Source organism: Sprattus sprattus (assembly GCF_963457725.1).
Source record: "Sprattus sprattus genome assembly, chromosome: 8".
Taxonomy (NCBI): domain Eukaryota; kingdom Metazoa; phylum Chordata; class Actinopteri; order Clupeiformes; family Clupeidae; genus Sprattus; species Sprattus sprattus.
The window spans coordinates 25,145,865-25,165,475 of NC_137927.1; the positions used below are offsets into that span (position 1 = coordinate 25,145,865).

The 19,611-nt window shown below is 41.3% G+C and overlaps 2 protein-coding genes across 2 annotated transcripts; one reads left to right on the plus strand and one right to left on the minus strand.

The window, feature by feature from the left end:
* Positions 1 to 6,705: 6,705 nt before the first annotated feature.
* myef2 (myelin expression factor 2) lies at positions 6,706 to 14,492 on the plus strand. The gene is made up of 16 exons (XM_080843245.1): positions 6,706 to 6,980; positions 8,002 to 8,204; positions 8,864 to 8,916; positions 9,789 to 9,796; positions 9,888 to 9,981; positions 10,075 to 10,266; positions 10,687 to 10,840; positions 11,152 to 11,201; positions 11,302 to 11,362; positions 11,447 to 11,557; positions 12,116 to 12,154; positions 12,401 to 12,490; positions 12,583 to 12,675; positions 13,648 to 13,835; positions 13,933 to 13,984; positions 14,081 to 14,492. Exons 1-16 carry the CDS (start codon positions 6,769 to 6,771, stop codon positions 14,242 to 14,244), a joined length of 1,764 nt encoding a protein of 587 aa, XP_080699371.1. The 5' UTR covers positions 6,706 to 6,768; the 3' UTR covers positions 14,245 to 14,492.
* Positions 14,493 to 14,894: 402 nt separating this feature from the next.
* slc24a5 (solute carrier family 24 member 5) lies at positions 14,895 to 18,401 on the minus strand (the record flags this gene model as incomplete). The annotated part of the gene is made up of 9 exons (XM_080843415.1): positions 14,895 to 15,217; positions 15,287 to 15,388; positions 16,143 to 16,349; positions 16,566 to 16,849; positions 17,198 to 17,298; positions 17,454 to 17,557; positions 17,782 to 17,865; positions 17,976 to 18,155; positions 18,245 to 18,401. The coding sequence occupies 9 exons, from the start codon at positions 18,399 to 18,401 to the stop codon at positions 14,895 to 14,897; spliced, it is 1,542 nt and encodes a 513-aa protein (XP_080699541.1).
* Positions 18,402 to 19,611: the final 1,210 nt, after the last annotated feature.

Here is a 19,611-nt window from a genome sequence, read left to right on the forward strand (position 1 = left end):
GGGGGACACATGGGTGCTGCGGAGTCAGAAGTCAGACAGTGGTGCGGCTGCTAGTGTTCACCCTGTGACAGACAGGCCCCAGCTGAAGGCACTCGGAGGCAATTTGTTATCAGCCTGTCTGGCGGCACGTTGCTGTCTGAGCCCACCCAGGCAATGGAGTCAGTTTCAGACAGGGAAAGGGAGGCATGGGGGGGGAAACAACTAGGTAGACGCTTTTTTGTTTTCATCTGCCTATCTTGTTTAAGAGAGGAGGATAATGATAATGGATTTTATTTGTGTGCGACTGCATGGTGTGGTGAATTGCTTGTTTATGAAACATCTTGTCACATGGTACTACCACACGCATTGGCTCCTCTATCTTGTGGATTGGAATTTTCCATTCTCTTCATTCATTTTGCTTTCACAAATACATATGTAGCATGGGCAGACACTGAAAGAAAAAGGGTCGGCAAAGTTAAAGTCAAGAAGTCGTTTTATTCCACAAGATGTCCACAAATCCACAGCTGGGCACTGAAAACCACAGATGTGCACAGCAAGCAGCAGTACTTCATTATGTGTCACATACACATAGATCACACAGCACTTCATAACAGTTCATTAGCTATCTCTACTAATCTAGTGGTCATTGAAGTCATGAAGGCACATAACCCCGTACAAGGTCACAGTAAGGCAAACTCACAGCACAAGAAACATCAGAGAGTTTCACCGTACACTTTGGACCACAGGAGAGTAGAGGGTTGGGCTGTTTTATAACCGGCGGCACATGCAATTGGTAGTGTGGTGCTGGCTTTGGACCTGCTACAGAATTGGCATGTGCTGAGATATTCCACATTTGAAGGGTAGTCTATAGTGGCCCCCCTTTATTCTTTCACTTTCAGTGGAGACAAGCCTTAGGATGACTTGAGAACACGGCTGACCAACATCCCACCTTCGTAATTGAAGTGACCTTTTCTTTTAGTGTGACAGCGACAGATTTCTCTGTCTCCCGCTTGCTCTCTCTCTCTCTGTCTGTAAAGCATACACAGAGATGACAAAGCATCTTCGATCAGACATTTTACCATCTCATTTATCGAACGGATGAGCTCTGAGTGAATGATGGTCTGTCATGATGTTATGCAATATCTGTATAGTCCCCTGGTGTTTTCATTTGTCATGGAGTGATGCCCCAAATGGTGGGTAATAGATGTAGAAAGTCTGAGAAATATCTATATATTCCTAACCAGAGATCTTTCCCCAAGCACCACATATCCACAGAAAGCTACAAATACCTCGGTCACCACTTCTTTTGCTCCAATTTAACATAGTAACACAGAACAGTGCAACATATACTTCACTATCACTATCTTCTGTCAGGTTGCAACATACAATTACAAAACAATGTGACACGACAAATGCTTTTGTGTTCCAGATCATTACTGTACACAGCAGCTACCTGGAAGAAGCGTGTTGTAGAACATCACAAGATAAGATTGCACTTGGAATGCGTATAAAATGTATCTATAGACATAAACCATGTCTGCTACTGTGTGAAAAGCAGTACAACCACGTGTGAAAATCTGCTACGTTGCATTTCCATAATCTTCAACTTATCTTCAAGGAGATATTCCTTTTTTTCCCTGAGACTTTCTCTTATTTTTCTCCACCATTGTGGTTTGTGGCACCTCTAGCAACAACAGCTGTCAGGTTCCTAAATGACAGTCAGACGGCAAGTTGTTTATGCCAAACCATGGGTAAAGAAAGACACAAGTGTGTGATAGAGTTCACTGAACTCAGGACATATGCAGGTGTGACATATTCACACCCCATCATTTTTGGTGGCACAGCTGCTTGCCAAGGCCTGTCTGGATGAGAGAGTCCTGGGAATGGGAATAGGAATGGTTTAAGTGTTGACAGGGAAGGGCGTTGGCTCATGTCAGGGCATATTCAAAAGTCCCCTTCTCCAGACCATCCACTCCGTCTCCCCAGTTAGAGGATGGCATGCTGCTGTAAGGGTCCAGTAAAATTCTGAAGCATCTCACTATGAGAAGCCCCAAAAATACCAGCAGCATGCCCACGAATGCGAAAGCTGTCTTTTGCTCCAGTGTCAGAGAATAAGCGATATGTTCATTCCCACTGATAGCCGCCAAAGAATGGTTGTAGTGGCTGCTCATCTTCTTATGTTTAAGATTAGGCTCGATATAGCCCGCATAATACCCTGAAAGAGAAATACAGACAGGAATACAAATCTTGTGGTTCGTAATCGTAGTCTTTTGACTCTGCAGTGCCAACAGTATGCTTTTACGTTACGAAAAAAATGCATCTCATGATTTACAACCTAAGATATAAATCAAGATGGCAGAAAAAAATCTGATCATTAGTCCATTATAAAATCATGGGCATGAACCATGAAACATTATCAGCAAGGGGCACTTGAACAGTCATTATCTCCTTGGCACATCAAATATAAGAAAATAACTTGTGATTATCTAACATCGACAGCCTTGCTCCTTCACCCACTATGGCAATGTGGCAAAGGTTCACGGTATGATCTTACAAAACACACAAGAAAATGTGTTGCAGTTTCAACAATAACAGAGAGCATGCTCAAAGGAATTTAAAACACAAACAAACGGATAGGGATGAGCGTGAACTGCAACAACCCATTGGTCTGCAATGTGTGTATGTTCCATTTAATCTCCTCAAATGTTAAACGTGGCTCCAATCCAACTGGAATGTCTCTCCGATTCCCATTACCTTTATCACAAACAAAAAAAAACACACCACAGATAGCATGTGACAATGCATCAAGAGAAAGGGGAAAAGCTTTTGTACCTGTTGCTTGCGAGCAGCACTCAGACGAGTGGTCTCATCACGCCAGAACGGGAGAAATGTGGACGAGAAGAATGCATGAAGAGTGAAAATGATGTGAAGAGACATAATGAATGAATCCTGTCTCCCTCGGAGCCAGAGAGGAAACAGAGAGAGAGCTGTGCGGTGGATGCCACAGGCTGCGTGGAGCAGCAGGTGGTAGCAGGGGAGGGAGGCGGATGCTATGTTTACAGATGAGAAATGTGTGAGAAAAAAAAATAATAAAGCCTAAGAAAAAGAAAAAGCAGAGAGGGAAATTGCATACCACTCACCTTCATTTCGACTTCATCCTCACAAACTTGTTGCTTGTGATTCGGCTGAGATGCACCAATATTTTGTTAGGAGAAGATACTGAGGACTTTGTATTGATTTTTCCATAAGCCCTCTCAGTTAATTGGAGGAGACTAGATCCCCCCCCTCCCTTCAATTGTGTGGTCAGCCTGCTTCACGGATTCTTGAAAGGGCTAATCAGGGGAATGAGAGACGGTGTTTCATGGTGTGTTGCACAGCCCGACTCACCACTCACAGATGTCTTAAGGTCAGAAAAATCCCAGCCTCTGCCTCTTTTTGGAGAGTCTCGACGTTTTTCACTGGCTGCCTCATCTTCATTATCATTCCGTCTCTCTATCTCTGTTGGCGGATGCACACACACAGACACACTCTCTCTCTCTCTCTCTCTCTCTCCCCCCTATCTCACACACAGACACACATACTCTCTCTCTCTCTCTCTTAACTCAATGACCACTTGTTAGACAGTCTATGCTAGGCTAAAACACCCTTTCCTAACATTCCTGTCGCATAGACACAGACACCAGTCACTGCAACCATTAACGGTGGCTCACAGGAAAATGTTTTTCCTTGTTTATTTGACCATTTTCTAAATGACTCCCCCTTCATATGTGCCAGGGATGTTGCGTGAGTGCTGTCTTAATCCCTGCCAGTAAACACTTGGGCTCACATTGGATTTTCTTGTGCAGTATGACAAAATCCACCCATTTCTGTTTGATGTGTCCTAATTTTCTGGAGTGGTTTGTTGAAAATTGAATTAGGGGTTTAATTTAAGAATTTACAGTAAACGTCAGGTCTCTCCAGCTTGACTGGATCGAAAACTGGTTTGTAACTACATGCGTTGCAACAGTAACCACTTAGACCCTGAAACTAAATAGGTGAGATGACCTGATTGTTTTCAGAAATAGGATGGATAAGAGGTTGTGATTTTGAATATACAGTACAATTCCAAAAGCTGAAGTTTATGGCAAAAATGCACAAGGCTACACTATAATATGGCAAACTACTGATTCTTCAATTAGTTTGTAAGGAGGCTGGAAATCTGGAAAGGTTATTATTGAACAGCTCAATACATTTACAAAAACTCCTGACCACAGCATGTACACTTGAACTACTTTCTTTGTGAAGCAGGGTGAAAGGACTTTCAGACATCAGCTACTTTGTTTAATGCTTCCAGGCTTAGCCAAGCTGCCCTGGTCCCAATCTCCCTTTTGAGTAGAACTAGTGACACTGTACAAACTAGAACACTATTAAGATAGCAATGCAGTGTTGCAATGTACGTAGGTCAATAAAACAATGAATCACAGTTACAGTATTACATCCATAGATATTGCACTTTTGTCTGCTGCTTTGAAATAAACGTGCCTAATACTAGCATAAATTGCTATGATCTTGTTCAAAGTGATCCCAAAATAGCACCTCTATCTCTTAAAGATATGGCAAGTTGCACAATTATGTGTTACTGAACCCATTATGTAAAACCATGGTATAAAAACTGGTCAAAGGACAGTAAGGATAGAAGACTGTCCCCTTAACACAATTGGAGGAATGGATAAAAACGGGGGTACTGTCCTCCTAATGATATGGTTACAACAGTATAGAGGCTCCATTGATTGCTTTTATCTTGACAGTGATTCCCTTGTTATTGCAACAGAGTGACTTTAATCACCTTGAAGTGCTATGAATGACCGGATCACAACCATGTCACAGCTGAAGAAGAGTGGAAACAAACATCTCGATAATCTACATAACAATTTGTCATAATTCATTCAATCATAATAACACATGTGGATTCTTAGGCCTGGCAAAAGTAAAATGTGTATAGAATTAGTCATGTCTATTCTCAACTTTTCAACTTTCTCCTCAAAACAACTTTGTGACTCAGATCAACTTCTCTGGTGGAATCTGCTGTGGTGTAGAGTTAACACAACACAACATAATGCTTAGTACATATTGCATTGGGCATACATATAGGCCCGCAATTAGTTCAATTAAATCTGAAGCATGATCATCATGATCCGCAGAGTGCAACTTGTGTTACTTCTTGAGTTTGAGTGAGCTTGCGCTGCAGTGAGGAAGGTGTATGTACCCAAGTACATAGAACATTTATTATGAAAGAACAGAAACACAAAACAGAATCAAATAACATAGACATTGACAAAACACTCACACACACATGCAGAGGTCTAACATTAATAAACTCCACTCAGAGCATACCACGTGTAATATCTTGAGTACAAGATTGCCAAGAGAGATATAACATTTAACTTTAATTGAATCCTAAACACAGGCAATACACTGAGCCTAACTCTAAAATCTGAGTTGATGAACCCTGAGATGGGAAACTTTGAAGTTTTGGTTCCAGAACAGTTGATTTGAGTTAGAGTTAAAATGCCTGAGATGGCCTTTATCCGCTGAAGAGCAGGGCCAATGAATAGCCTCGGTCTTCTGTTTCCATGAGAAGTTGTAATATATAATGGACATTTGCAAAGAACAACGCTCGAAAATAAAATGACATGACATAAAAATGTGCCAAGAAATTGTTGGAAACAGTGTTCCTGATTTTTCGCAAAGTTTTGATTTATCCGTTGATTATTTTTCTCTACAAATACAAGCTAAGTCATTGCTGTTGCTAAGGAACCTAAACCAACCCTACCTATCTGTTTTTTTTTATTCCAAAAGTCCCAAGTTCAGCCCGGGTCCCACTCCAGCCTCCAGCTCCCTCCACTGGAGTGAGAGGTCCTGATATGTGCTTGTGCACGTTTCAGAAAAAAAGCAACACAGCTGTAGACCCTCCGTCTAAAATTAATACAAATATCGTCGTTCGTTTATGCTGTTAAAGTCATCGTTTTTTGCTGTTAAGGGTTTTAAGTAATTCATTTTTCTGGCCAGTGATTTAAAAATGACTTAAAACCCTTACAACACAAACAAGATTTCCAGGTCACAAACTAACTTCACTATACTTTTATTCTTTCTCTGATGTCATGGGGCCCAGCTTCACAGAGCTCAGCTGCAGTGGAAGAGGAGAGATGTGGTAGAGCATTGCCTCTGGAGGATGAATGCAGTAGTCTATTTCTTTAAACATTTAACCACGCCTCTATTAATATTACAGATGAAATAGTGGTGGAATGCTACCATATAATAATAATACAAAAAAAATGTATTTAATGGTAACATCAGAATGGCCTAGTAGCAGGGTCTCATGACAGCACATCTAATTGGGGTCTCTCCCTACTTAAGGCTTTGCAAATTATTTTGGCTCCAACATTGATCAGAAGAAGTGTAATCTGGTACAATTGGACACAATAACATTTGACATTTCAGAAGATTGAGATTGGCCTATTAGTAATATTACTTATATATGAATTTATTACACATACTAGGTTACCAGTTTGATAGTCCTATTTCTTGCTAGAGGCGAGGGTAAAACATACTTTCACTGGAAACAATGTAGTCTAGTCAGAATCGAAAAAGCACTGAGGAAACTTGTTTATGAAATCAGAGGGAAACGTGTCGTGTACACGTATTCTCATTTTATCTCGCGACAACGACATCAGTGTGGAGGGGAGCGACTGTAATTTTGAACTGCGCAGTCAAAGCGGCATTTTTTCCGACCGATAGAAACAAGCAATCATGGCCGATGTAGCACTGGACTCTGAGATTATGATAGAAGAAACAGCCCCTGCAGCTGAGCCAGAAGCAGATGCAGAAGCAGAAGCAGAGGCAGAACCAGAACCAGAACCAGAACCAGAGGCAGAGGCAGAGGCAGAGGCAGAGGCTGAAAACGAAACAGAACAAGAACAAGAAGAAGAATCACCTCAAGAAACCACAAATGGCGTTCAAACGTAACTATTTTCATTCTGTTTATTGTCGGAGCCAGCTAGCATACCATATCAAAGTCAGCTAACGTTTCCAGAGACGTTGTAATAGACGTTAGCGGGGAATGCTAACGGCTTAAATGGAGAACGTATATGGTCAAAGTCTGCTGTGGCCTTGAAAATATCTAACGCTATGTATAGCGATGTATAGCATAATGATAATAGTAACGTAAGTCAGTTTCTACCATATACAGATTATAAGACATCTGTGGTCGCCTTAGTTTACCGCAAACTAAAAATCTATCTGACAATACAGGCAGGTCTCAAATACAAAGTGCTAAGAGCTCGTTTATGCTACGCTAATGGCTAAATTGCTTCTGTAGAGAAATGCTACTGTATATGGCTATCGGAGCTAGGATAGTTAGCCGACGGTGTTTAAGTAAACTGTATTAAAACCAACGTTTCTCTTTGAAATCGATCTAAAGTTCGTCGGTATGACCCTGTTTTTGGTTTTATTCTTAGATGGAAATATGTGCTACTACGCCAAACAGCTATTGCTATAAGATCCCTTATCTCGTTATGCTATTAGGAACCAATAGTTAATATTGATCATCCAAATATATTGTTTAAACCGCTTTTGCAAACGCTAATGTGAAAACATGTTGAATGATTAACACGTTATTGCCGAATTTTAACCCCACTGGTAGCTTAATTTACGGTAAAGATGATTTAAATCAGCAGTAAGGTGATGCTACTATAACAAAACAAGCGCGTTAGCTAGCTAGCAAGCTAACCTTGGTTAGATGGTTAGCTAGGATATCATTCCTATGCTCTTTACCGCAAACACCACTGATGCCAGGTGAGTTAACCTGTTTCTCATACATTGCTAGTTGAAAGACCAGTTGATAACATCTCGACCAAGACTTTTTTTTCAATTTTTTTTTTTATACATAAACATGCAAGTTTATGTTAATTTATCTATGTAATATCTTTGTTGTTGCTAAGCTGCCTTTTAAGAATTTACCGATTGTTGTCCTCCTTCCCACAGCGAAGCCAATGAAGTCCCCAAGGACAATCTGGAAGGAAAAGAGAAATCAGGCGGCCGAAAAGCAAACCGTTATCATCCCTACTCTAAGGACAAAAACTCGGTGCCGGGGGACAAGAAAAGCGCTCACAGAAACCGGGTGTTCATTAGCAATATCCCTTATGATATGAAGTGGCAGGCTATTAAAGATCTAATGCGAGAGAAAGGTAAAACACCCAGAGGTGTAATCATCCCTCAAGAGATGCTCTCTCACCCCTTCAGTGACAAATTGGGAACCATATCAAATGCTCCCCCTTCTGTGATGTAGTGATGTTGTGAATTTTCTAGTGTAGAGCAGTGACAAACAGTAGTCTTGGTTGTTTGTTTCAACAGTCCTCATGGGAGGATTTTTGAGCTGTTGTGGTCTGAAATTACCTGATGAAGATTCCTTTGGTATAGATGTATTGACAGCTCCATAATGTAACCTCATTTAAGTTGTGGCACTGACCACTTTATTGCGCAGATTTTTGTAAGGAGAAAAATGATGACGAATCAACTAATGTCTTGCTGTGCATTGCTTTTTGAAGGATGGAAGGTGAATTGAAAACAGTGTCAAGACTTGTTGGAAACTTGTTGACCAACTTGCTCAATGTATCCATGCTGATTCTAGATCTTTCTTTGTCCTTGGCTGATTGGTGTTTCAGAAATTGAACAGTATGGCATGGTGGTGTGTAGTGGAATGTTGGTCTGGATTGATTTATTTGTTGATTTTCTAATGGAGCTTCTCCACCTGTAGCGGTGTGCTAAGGCCGACTGTGAAGAGAAGACTGGTGATCTTAAATGCATTGTTTTCTTTGGTATTTTCCCCTTTGTATGTCTCATGTAGTCGGTGAGGTTACATACGTGGAGCTCTTTAAGGATGCTGAAGGAAAGTCAAGGGTAAGTGATGTGGACGACTTGCTGCACGAGGTTTTAAATACCCTCCGCAGTTTCATTTTTGTGTTCCTTCTGGTAAAGATATCTCAGGCGATGTACATGTGAATTGTTCTTAAACTAGAAGGGAATTGTGGTTAGAGCCTATCACTGTTGGTGGCTTTGTAGAGGTTTGTTGAGGTTTTTTTCTCAAATGTGACTGGAAAACTAATCTGAAATTCATACCACAAAAGCACATTCAAGTGTATTATTGTGAAGTTCTCAATTGGTGGTTTTCAAGAGTGGTAGTTCCAATTTGTCAATGGCAATGAGATGACGTGAATTGTTAGCAGGTGTTTCATTGATTGATGATTGTCATCAAATCTGGCATTTGTTTTATTACACCTGATGTTATGAGTGTTGCCATGTATCTTCACTAACAAAGTACCTTCTTGAGAAAACTATTGGCTATTTTTTGCAATTCATAACTTCCTTCTTCCCACAGCTTCTCACACTGTACTATGTCCCATTCTTTTTATTATAAATTTGAATAACAGGATCCTCAAATTGATCTATGAACATTTGTATTTAAAATTCCCATTAATTGTGTCCTCAAATATCATTTTTATTTCACATAAAAGCTTACACATGTCTTATGTCCACTTTATGTTAAAATCTGATCTCGAGTCATTTCATAGTCATAAATTAAAATTTGCAAGAGCAAGCACAGTGCTTTAGCAACAGCACTTGTGGTTACTAATGAGTGTTATATTTACATCATGCTACACAAAATCTAATGAAATTATTTTTGTCTATACCTTCCATTTCTAACTATTTACCACTTATGTCCCTCTGGATTGATGCCGTGCTGTTTGGATCATCCCATACCTCACCCCTAGGGTTGCGGGTAAGATTCTATTATCTATTCTGTCAGGTACTTGTCAGAGGCTGAACTGACGTTTGATGCATTGTTCTAATCGTCTATGATCTCCCTGCAGTGTTGTTGAGTTTAAAGATGAGGAGTTTGTGAAGAAAGCAATTGAGGTCATGAACAAACACGATCTGAATGGCAGACCGCTCAATATCAAAGAGGTATGCACCATTCTAGGATGGGTTTTCTGTAGATAGCAAAAGGGTGTTTCTTAGCAGGGATCTCACCTCCATATTGCTACCAATGTGTTTCAGGATCCTGATGGTGAGCACGCTCGCCGGGTGCTGCAGCGCACTGGAGGAATGTTCCCGGGAGGACGGGGTGGAGAAGGCGGTCCAGGAATGATGAGCATCCCACCTGCCATCGCCAACAATCCCAACATCCCACATGAGATCCTCAATGGCCTTCAGGCAGGACGGCTGGGCTCCACGGTGTTTGTTGCAAATGTGAGAAGATTTTATCACTCTTTTTTGCCAGGTGGTTTCCTCTGTGGATTTGATGGAATTGTTTTATTTGATTATTTTCACTGTCGTTGCTGTAAAGTACTCAGTATTGAATGACAGTATTGTAGACATAAGCAAAAGACAAACTTTCAACGTTCCAGATGTCAACTCGCCTAATAGTTGTTTGGAGTTGTTAAGGAAACCATGCTGGATCTGAACAGCATCTGCAAATGTTTCTCTCTTGCAGTAGTTACCATTACTGCCAATGTAAATACACCAAGAAATAAACACTGCTATATCACACATACTTGCATACACTGATCACAGTGAGAAATGTTCGTCGTCCTAAGAATGACATTTCACAGATAAGGTTTGCAATCTCAATGTTACCGTTAATATCATCTTTTGTGTTCTTTTGCCTAGCTTGATTTCAAAGTGGGCTGGAAAAAGCTCAAAGAAGTTTTCGGCATGGCTGGGACGGTGAAAAGGGCTGACGTCAAAGAAGACAAAGATGGCAAAAGTCGCGGAATGGGAACAGTCACTTTTGAGCAGTCTCTGGAAGCGGTCCAGGCTATCTGTATCCTTTTTTTAGAAACTGAGAGCTTTAATGTGTCTGTCTTTAATGTGTCTGTCTATCTCTAGGACATTTTTTATTTTCCCATCTTTTCTAGTAATTTTAACCTAAACTACAGTCATTTTGTACAGTTTCTTTACAGTCATTTAAGTAAACAGACACTGGCCTGTCTCTGCAGGGATCATTTAAAGACCAAGACAACCTACCTGTTAAACATTAGACACCAACAACTGTCTCTCTAAATCTCTGATTTTAGAGTTTTATGTCTCTCTCCCCCCCTTTATTTCTGTTTTTACCTTGACTCAGACGTAAAGCTATGTTCAATGGACAAATGTTGTTTGACCGCCCCATGCATGTCAAAATGGTGAGAAGTTTTTGATTGCTTTCTGCTATTTTGTGTTTTTATTCTGATGCCTTAAATGTTACATAGAGGCTCCCTCGTCATTAGCCTATTTGTCTTGCAGGATGATAAGTCTCTTCCCGCTGATGATTTCCGTCCAGTTGAGAAACAGGCTCAGTTGCCAAGTGAGTACTTACAACTGTAACTTTACAATGTACCAGTATCCCATTTGAATTGGTTAGTAATGCATTGAATGTTTGTGCACTCAGGGGGTCTTGGAGGCATCGGTATGGGTCTTGGCCCTGGTGGCCAGCCAATCAATGCCAACCGGGCCGGTGGCGGTGGAGGCGGTGGGGGAATGGGAGCCATGGGACCCGGAGGTACTCCCACAGTCACACACTGACTTCATTCCTAGTCATTCTTTGTCTGCTCTCTGTAGATTCTAAATGAGAGTTTTTGAATAGTAAGCTGCGGATTAGGATTAGTTTGGGCCATGTTTTGTATTTTTGCAACCATCAAGAAAACTGAATCCTAAACGGAACCATTTGATCAGGCCCTGCCTCATGGACTGATGTTTTGGGCCCTTCCTGAACTGGTGATAATACAATAAGGGAATGTTTTGGGCTTGAGACTTGGCTACAATTCCAAAATATCAAAGTTGGTGACACTGTCCTGTGCAGTCAGTTAGTCAGTGTTCAAGTTATTGTTTAACAAGATGGCTGAATTTGAGTTACAATGGAATTTATGGTTTGACCTAGTTTGGTCTCCGAGAATAGGACAAGATAAGACATTTATTTAGACGAGAGGTTCCCAAAAGCAAATGTCAATTACCAGTGAATGGTAATTCTGGTACACATTTACCCAAGGCTGTTGTCTTTCATGTTTGTTTATGCCCCCGCTCCTTGTAGTGAGTAAAACTCCTTTCTGTCTTTAATTAGGGATGGATGGTTCAGGATATGGAATGAACAGAATGGGAGGTGAGAGGAAAAAACTGTTGCACCTGATCACAGACACCGACAGATGTCAATTTAGAGGGGCAAAATCGCTGTATTTCTGTGTCGACATTTCCTTGCTATCTGTTATATTTTCTCTGCAAGTTATGGTTTAATCCAGTCACATAGCTGTGTCATGTTGTACAGACCAAGGTATATTCAGGGTGCATTGCCATTTTATTTGTCTCTTTCATTTACAATTTGTATCATGCTATTCTTGTCCTCCCTCAGGAATGGGCGGTGGATATGGTGGCATGGACGGCATGGGAAACATGGGTGGCTATGGAGGTCGTGACATGGGTCCCATGGGAAGAATGGGAGGTACGGCATATGCCCCATTTATTCTGACGAGCCTTTACAGGTTTGTGCCAAGGCTATTTTTAAACAGCCTACTATTGTGTCTTACTCTCTAGACATGTACCGCTCTGGTATGGGAATGGATCGCGATTTTGGCAGAAATGACATGGCAGTGAATCGCCCCTATGGTGATACCTTTGGTGGACTTGGTGAGTAGATATTTGTTCCTTCTCATCCTTCATTTCCACTAATAAGAAGCATGCCTATTAGAGCGGCTTCAAAAAGAAGACAAGCTGCATGAGGGTGAATTTGATTTGCTCATTGAAGTATGCATAGACCAAATTGATCCTGTTTGAAAGAAAAGTGCTTGGTTCCAAATAAATCATGTTTATAGGCAAGATTGTTTATTAAAACCTGCTGCTGCAAGGATTCACAACTCCAGCCCCCTAGAGGTTATGGTCACACAAGGCCACTTAAAAACACACAAACCTTTCTGTTAAAATTCTCCATCTACTCTGGTGAATAGTGAAGCAGATGGCCAATTTACATGGTCAAAATATATGGAGTGAGCAAATGCACAGTGTGTGCCATCTTGTGGTATTGAAATCCACTGAAATAAGACACTGGTGTGCTATTGATTTGCTCAGATCTTCAGCATGATTGATTATTCGCTCAAATTCAGCAGGGTTAATCGTTAGGGTGGGGAGACATTACAGCAGTCTTATTTGGCCGGAGTTGTGTATCGCTGTGACATTCAGAGTGGGGTGTGTGTGTGTGTGTGTGTGTGTGTAGTCTCTTTTTGTTTGAAGTCTGTGTGGATTTGGACCTGTGTTTTTGGCCCGCTGCTGAGTTCTGACTACCAGTGTGTTCTCTCATCAGGAGGAGGGATGGGAGGCTATGGAGGAGGCATGGGAGGAGGCATGGGAGGAGGCATGGGGAATGCTGGCATGGGTCCAATGGGGTCTGGATTAGGTACATCACACTCGCACCGCTAACATTCCATGCAGTTCGACCCAAGTTTGTTGGTTTGCTCCCCCCGCCACACAACCTGCAATATCATTTTGCTTTCAGTCATTTCCTTGCTACCTTACTGGACCCTGAGATGTTGAAAGGAAACTCCTTCCGAAACGAACAGAAAAGGCCACACAGGCTGAATGTGACTAATTCTGACTCTGGCACAGGTGGTGGGATGGGGAACATGGGCATGGACCGCATGAGCACTGGCTACGACAGGATGGGCGGCGGTGGCGGCGGCATGGACATGAACCGTGGCTTCGGAGGCTTCGGTGGTGGTGCTGGTCACATGGGCGGTGGAATGTCCGACAGGGGATCAGGGTCAAAGGGAGGATGCCAGATATTTGTGAGAAATGTAAGCATAAGTATTAACCTTGTAAATTAAGTGTCCAAAACTTGGTTGCCTAGATTTGTGACTTGAAAGTGATATTTTCCTTTTTTTTGGATTTTAGCTCTCTTATGATCTTACCTGGCAGAAACTGAAGGAAAAATTCGGCCATTGTGGTAAGTGTGCTAGTGGTTTGTTATGAAACCAAATAGAACAGCTAGTAGTTCCCATGGTTCTTTTATACTGACTGTCTGCTTTGATGTGCACCATAGGTCAGGTGATGTTTGCAGAGATCAAGATGGAGAATGGGAAGTCAAAAGGGTGCGGTACCGTTCGCTTCGACTCACCAGAGAGTGCAGACACGGCCTGTCGGCTGATGAATGGCACCAAAATTAATGGCCGTGAAGTTGATGTCCGTATCGACCGAAACGCCTAAAAACATCATAGTACTAATAATCACCCATCACCCTGTTTTTTGTTTTGTTGTAAAAACACATTTCCATTAGTCTCTGCTGTTGTACCACAAGCTAAGTGAATGACACCGCCAGCCTCAGTAACTGGATGTGTATAAGGTTTGTTTATATACCGTGATTTTTTTTTTTTTCTTTTCTTTTTTGTAAACTCTTTTTAATTTGTGGGCCACCAGTTTATTTGAATGACAGAATAAACTTTTTAATTTTTAAACTTGGCTGTTTCATAACCTTTTTTGTGAGATCAAAGTGTCTTTATTGCTTAAGGTTAATTTTAGCTTGCATATCATAAACTGTTTTGAAATGTACTCAGAAGACAACACTCAAACCTTAAGCAAGTTAAATTCCATGAAGTTGCGAGGTGGTACTTTTCCGTTTGCATGGCCTTGCAACACTTACAAATGAGAGGTGAATGGAATTTTTTGTGTTTTCTGTTTTATTTTGTTCTGTATTGTTTGTCCTTCTTCCTGTCACTTGTATAAATGGTGATCATAAACCCTTATCAGTTTCGGCCTTCCATGACCTACTTATTTGAGAAGCAAGATAAGGCCAGGCAGATCAGTCCTCTTCAAATTGTCCAGTGCTTTCTGAGTGGGGTCAGTTTTTGGATACTCAGTTAGTCATTACATGCTCTTATGGGGTTGTTGCCAATAATTCCCAGTTCATATAAAACGGACAGAGTGGCAAAGAGAATGTAGAAAAACAGTGTAACGATTCCAAGCTTCCAGTCCAGTTTCCATCCGTTTGAATGTACAGCCACAAAAAGTATGACGATTGAGACGAGTAGGGAGGCCGTCGTGAATACCAAACCAGTGCTGTTCACCTCAACTGGAGAGCTATGGTCCACAAATGCCGTTTTGATGAACCATGGCAGACCCAGGCAAAGCATATCGAATACATTAGATCCCACGATGTTTGACATGGCCATGTCTCCTTTGCCTAAGAGAGAAAAACAGCGGTGAGTGACCTCGTCGTTTCAACTTCGAACAAATTGATGTATGGTCTCACCTTCTCTAGCTACAATGACGCTAGCAATTGTGTCTGGAATGCTGGTCCCGGCAGCAAGCAAGGTGAGGCCCATTACGGTGTCAGGGATGGACAAAGTTTCTCCTGAAAAGAAACGAAGACAAGGACTTACTGGTAATGTAGTCGAACATCATTTACGTAGTGCTTTGACAATTGTGAGTAGGCGTGAGGGATTTTATATATAAGCCGTACATGGAGAGCTACGTCTCGTGATAAAAATTCCCAGAAGACGGTGGCACAACATTGAGCACACAAGAATGTCTCCCTGGAGGCAACCACGTTCAGGTGACCATTGCACTCCTCGGGGGCTGCACAGTCGTAGTACCTGGGCGGTCCATTCATTTGGTTTACAATGGTTACTCTCCTCCTTTTCTCATGTGAGACTTGTATGACGGCTAACAGGATAATAATCCTATTATACTCCACAACCTCTGCTAACATCACATGGTTTCTCATGGTAACCCACAGGGCAAAACACGTTAATCCTGAGCTGGCGGAGAGTCACGTCTACCCCAAGATGAGGGGGCTACACTAATCTCCCCGGGATACAACTCGCGGCATTTCAGGAATGAGCCAGTGCGGCATGTGATTTTACTGTGCATGGCCTATTGCTCTTTTCTGCTTCAGATGCCCACCATTCAAAATATGGGATCTTCAAGGCAATGTTTTTTTTAAATGTTTTTCTCTGCATTGCTCTACATGACTTCCCTCAAAAGAAGTAGCCTATAGGACTTACTAAATTAAATATTCCAAATTCCTAAATTACCCGATAATATAAAGAATACAAATGTATTTTTGTAAGTGTTATAAAGTTGAAACAATGACTGTTCTCCCCTACCTAGTACTGTGACCATCCACACCAGTACATAGGTGAATGCTGAGATCCACACAGCTGACATGAGAAAGGTCAGCATGTACCATTTCTTCCAGAAGCGCCTGCGACAGTCTGGCACAGTCAGATAGAGCAGCAGGATGGCCGGCAGGGAGAGCACCCAGACGATACGCTTCAGGTCATTCTCAGGCAACCTGAAAACACTTGTGGGCTCTGCAGTGGAACAACAGAGAATTTCAGAATTAGAGTTTTTATGAATTACAATTTTTTAATTTTATGTTAGCTGTCCAAGTGCTGAGGCACATCTATAATCAATTTTGCCTGACCCAACTACATGTAATAATTTACAACCACAAAAGAACTGTACATAATTTTACATGGACCAATCCATAATTCATGCTGTCACACTGTAAATTTCAATTTTTTTACCCTCTGGGATTTCATTTAGCCCGTGAAGGCTTAGAGAGAGGTGAGAATATCCCGAGTCCTCCTGGAAGATTCCGCTGTCTGCCCTGGATCTGCGGATTATGTGTAGGTTTGTGTCATCCTGCCAGCCAGTCAAAGGCTGCTGCTCACTGTGTTCCTCTGTACTCTTGGACAGCCAGGTACAGCAAGGGCTGAATTTGCGCATCATGTACCCACTGATTCGGATGTCAAAACAGAGCACCACTATGTACACCCCATACACAAGAATCAAGCAAGCTGCTTCATACCTGGAAAAGGACAAACAACATAATAGTACACACATTAACGTGGCATTCCAATTTTAAGATGTCCTTTTTGTTCACAATACAAGACCAGTTGGGGTAAAGCATGTTTAGAACAGTACGCTAATTTTAAGAGCATAGGAACAGCAATTGTACAGAGCTGTTTTGGTTTGGAAGATGACATCACACGTGGGATCATAAATATACTGAAATAGAATACAGTTGCTTAATGATGCATGACTCAGCAGGACCAAAGTCGGCATCCTATATTTGTTTAAGAAACACAGTATGCAACAACACTTTTCCTGACCATACTGTTATATTGAGGAAATGAGTGTTTCCTAAGGCACTCACCAGTACACCTTGTTATCTGAGATGATTGCAATTACAGCAGCCACACTTATCGCATAAGCCAAACAGTCCCTGAACAGGGGCCAGCAGGTGAGTCTTCCCACCTAGACAGTGTCAAGACAATACTTCAGCACAGTGTTGTGTATATGCATTCCGCACAGGTGACAGTTCTGTTATTGACCTAAAACAAGGTGCCAGTTCAAATTGTAATTTCATGTACAGATGTGGTTAAGTTAGACTTTTATGAAATATTACATACCACAGAGGTTAAGAGTCCACAGGCCGCACAAATACCAAGGAGGTTGTAAACTGCTGATCCCACAATGGTACTTACACCAATGTCTCCCTTTGTGACGAAAACACCTATGAGAATATTTAATTTATGAATTTCTGTGGCATATGCATTATTAGATCAAAAATACCATGTTAACCACTTGGTTAACACAATCACATACATAATCAAATAACTTTAAAATCCAGTGTCACTACATTTTGTGTCCTTTTGAACAGTTTAGAAATAAAACTTGTAAAACACAACATAGCTACACAGTTAATTAAATCCTGGAAGTGCCTACAACTTTATTTACCCAAAAACGCTGTAACTAGCTCTGGAGCTGAGCTTCCAGCTGCCATAAATGTTGCTCCAGCTACATCTTGAGAGAGCCCGAGACCTGCGAAGTTGCATAACGGTGAAGTTCATTACCCTGTGCATATCCTTAGGGTAGGCCTGATCAAGTGCAAACAACATAATAAAAAAAAATACATACAAATAACCACTTACGCTCACTGATAACTTCAAGGGATGACAGAAAGTAGTCGTCGCAAACTACAGCAATCGCCAAAAGCATATAGGAAATTATCATACAATGTATAATTATCCCTCCATCTTTCCTCTCTTGCAATGTAAAAAAGTCCTCTGGAAATTCCGACGACTGTGAGGATACGCACTCCGTTTCATTTTCTGAAAGAAACAGACAGCATTTGACTTGATTTGTTCTGAAGAGCGACTTTCAGAGACTTTAAAAAAAAGTATCTAAATTAGTTTCTTACCAGTGTCCCGGCGTATTCTCGGAGAATGCAAATGCTGAAAGGACTTTGAAACGTAGAAAAGTATTTGTACCGAGCAATGCAAAAAAAATATCAAGGCGAAAATATATAACAAAATATCTCTCCTTTTTTTCTTGTGATTAATTGCGATTTTATACATTATCTAATTATAATGCCTATACTAACTTTGAAACTACTAAAGTATCAAGTCATGAAACTCCCACATAGCCTACAGTTTGCTTGTCTTAAGCCTCTTACATCCACAGCTCAACTGAAATACTCGACATGGACCATTCAAGGAAAGCATCATTTGCACGCTGCTCTACAAAAGGCTGGAAATCACGAGACACATTTATTCTGCCTGAATAGGCCCCGTGCCTGTGGCTAATACCATATCACCATATCAAACCCCAAGGCTGGAATGCTAAACTCAGAATACAGCTGATTGACCCACGGTTAATTCCTGGGGCCTATACGAATATCTAAACGTCTGTTGTCATAAATCGTATAGTTATTATTAATGCACGGCCAAATTGCATTTATTTTTGTGCTGCATAAATGTATAAACCTGTTGCAAAAAGCTGTAGCCTAGGCCCAGTGAGTTAGCAAGAATTTTAAATTTGTGAAATAGTCCAGCATTGAACATTATCTAGTAACCAGTAGGCCTATCACTGGCGTAAGTTGTCATTCCCATATGTTGTAACCTTTGGTATTGAATTGTTGACCTCACTGCTCATATGAGGACCGCTGCGATGAAGTGTGGACTGGACGAGGCTTCAGGGTCATGTTGGGGCATGTTCTTGGGTATCCTTCTGTTTCCCAAAGATGAGATGATGCTGTTTGGACTCTCCTGAATTTGTCCGAGCGCACTGACCTTTTAACGTTTGGGATGTCTTTCTACTTTGCTCGAAGTAGGCCTACACTTGATCACGTTCTCAAACGATAAGTTCGGTAAGTTGAATGATATTGCCATTGCTTTTCAGTCATACAGGATAGACAACGCGTGACATGAGGTGATGAACCCCTCGTGTAGCCTATCCGGCCTTTGACTATTGACCTATTATCTGAGTAATATTCAACTTGCCAGAGCAATATTCATGCTTACACGTTAATGTATAGGCCAGGCTATCGGCAACATTCTGCGTTTTATTGAATATGAAAGCATTTGTTTTACAGATGGCTCTCTCTATACCTACCAAATTTGATTTGTCATTAATATGTGAATTAGAGAAATTTCTAAAGATTCCTGACTTGAAACCTTCTACAAGGTTCCTTTTCATGGCGAAAACATGACTTGTACAACTTTAACCTTACGTTTGTTTTTCATAGCATGGTATTGATTTGTGACGCACTACACGCCCACTCCTCTG

Coding starts and splice junctions, on each gene's coding strand:
- myef2 (XM_080843245.1), top strand. CDS start 6,769: ATGGCCGATGTAGCACTGGACTCTGAGATTATGATAGAAGAAACAGCC. Junction 11,202..11,301: donor GCCCCATGCATGTCAAAATG/GTGAGAAGTTTT, acceptor TTTGTCTTGCAG/GATGATAAGTCTCTTCCCGC. Junction 12,676..13,647: donor TGATACCTTTGGTGGACTTG/GTGAGTAGATAT, acceptor ACTCTGGCACAG/GTGGTGGGATGGGGAACATG.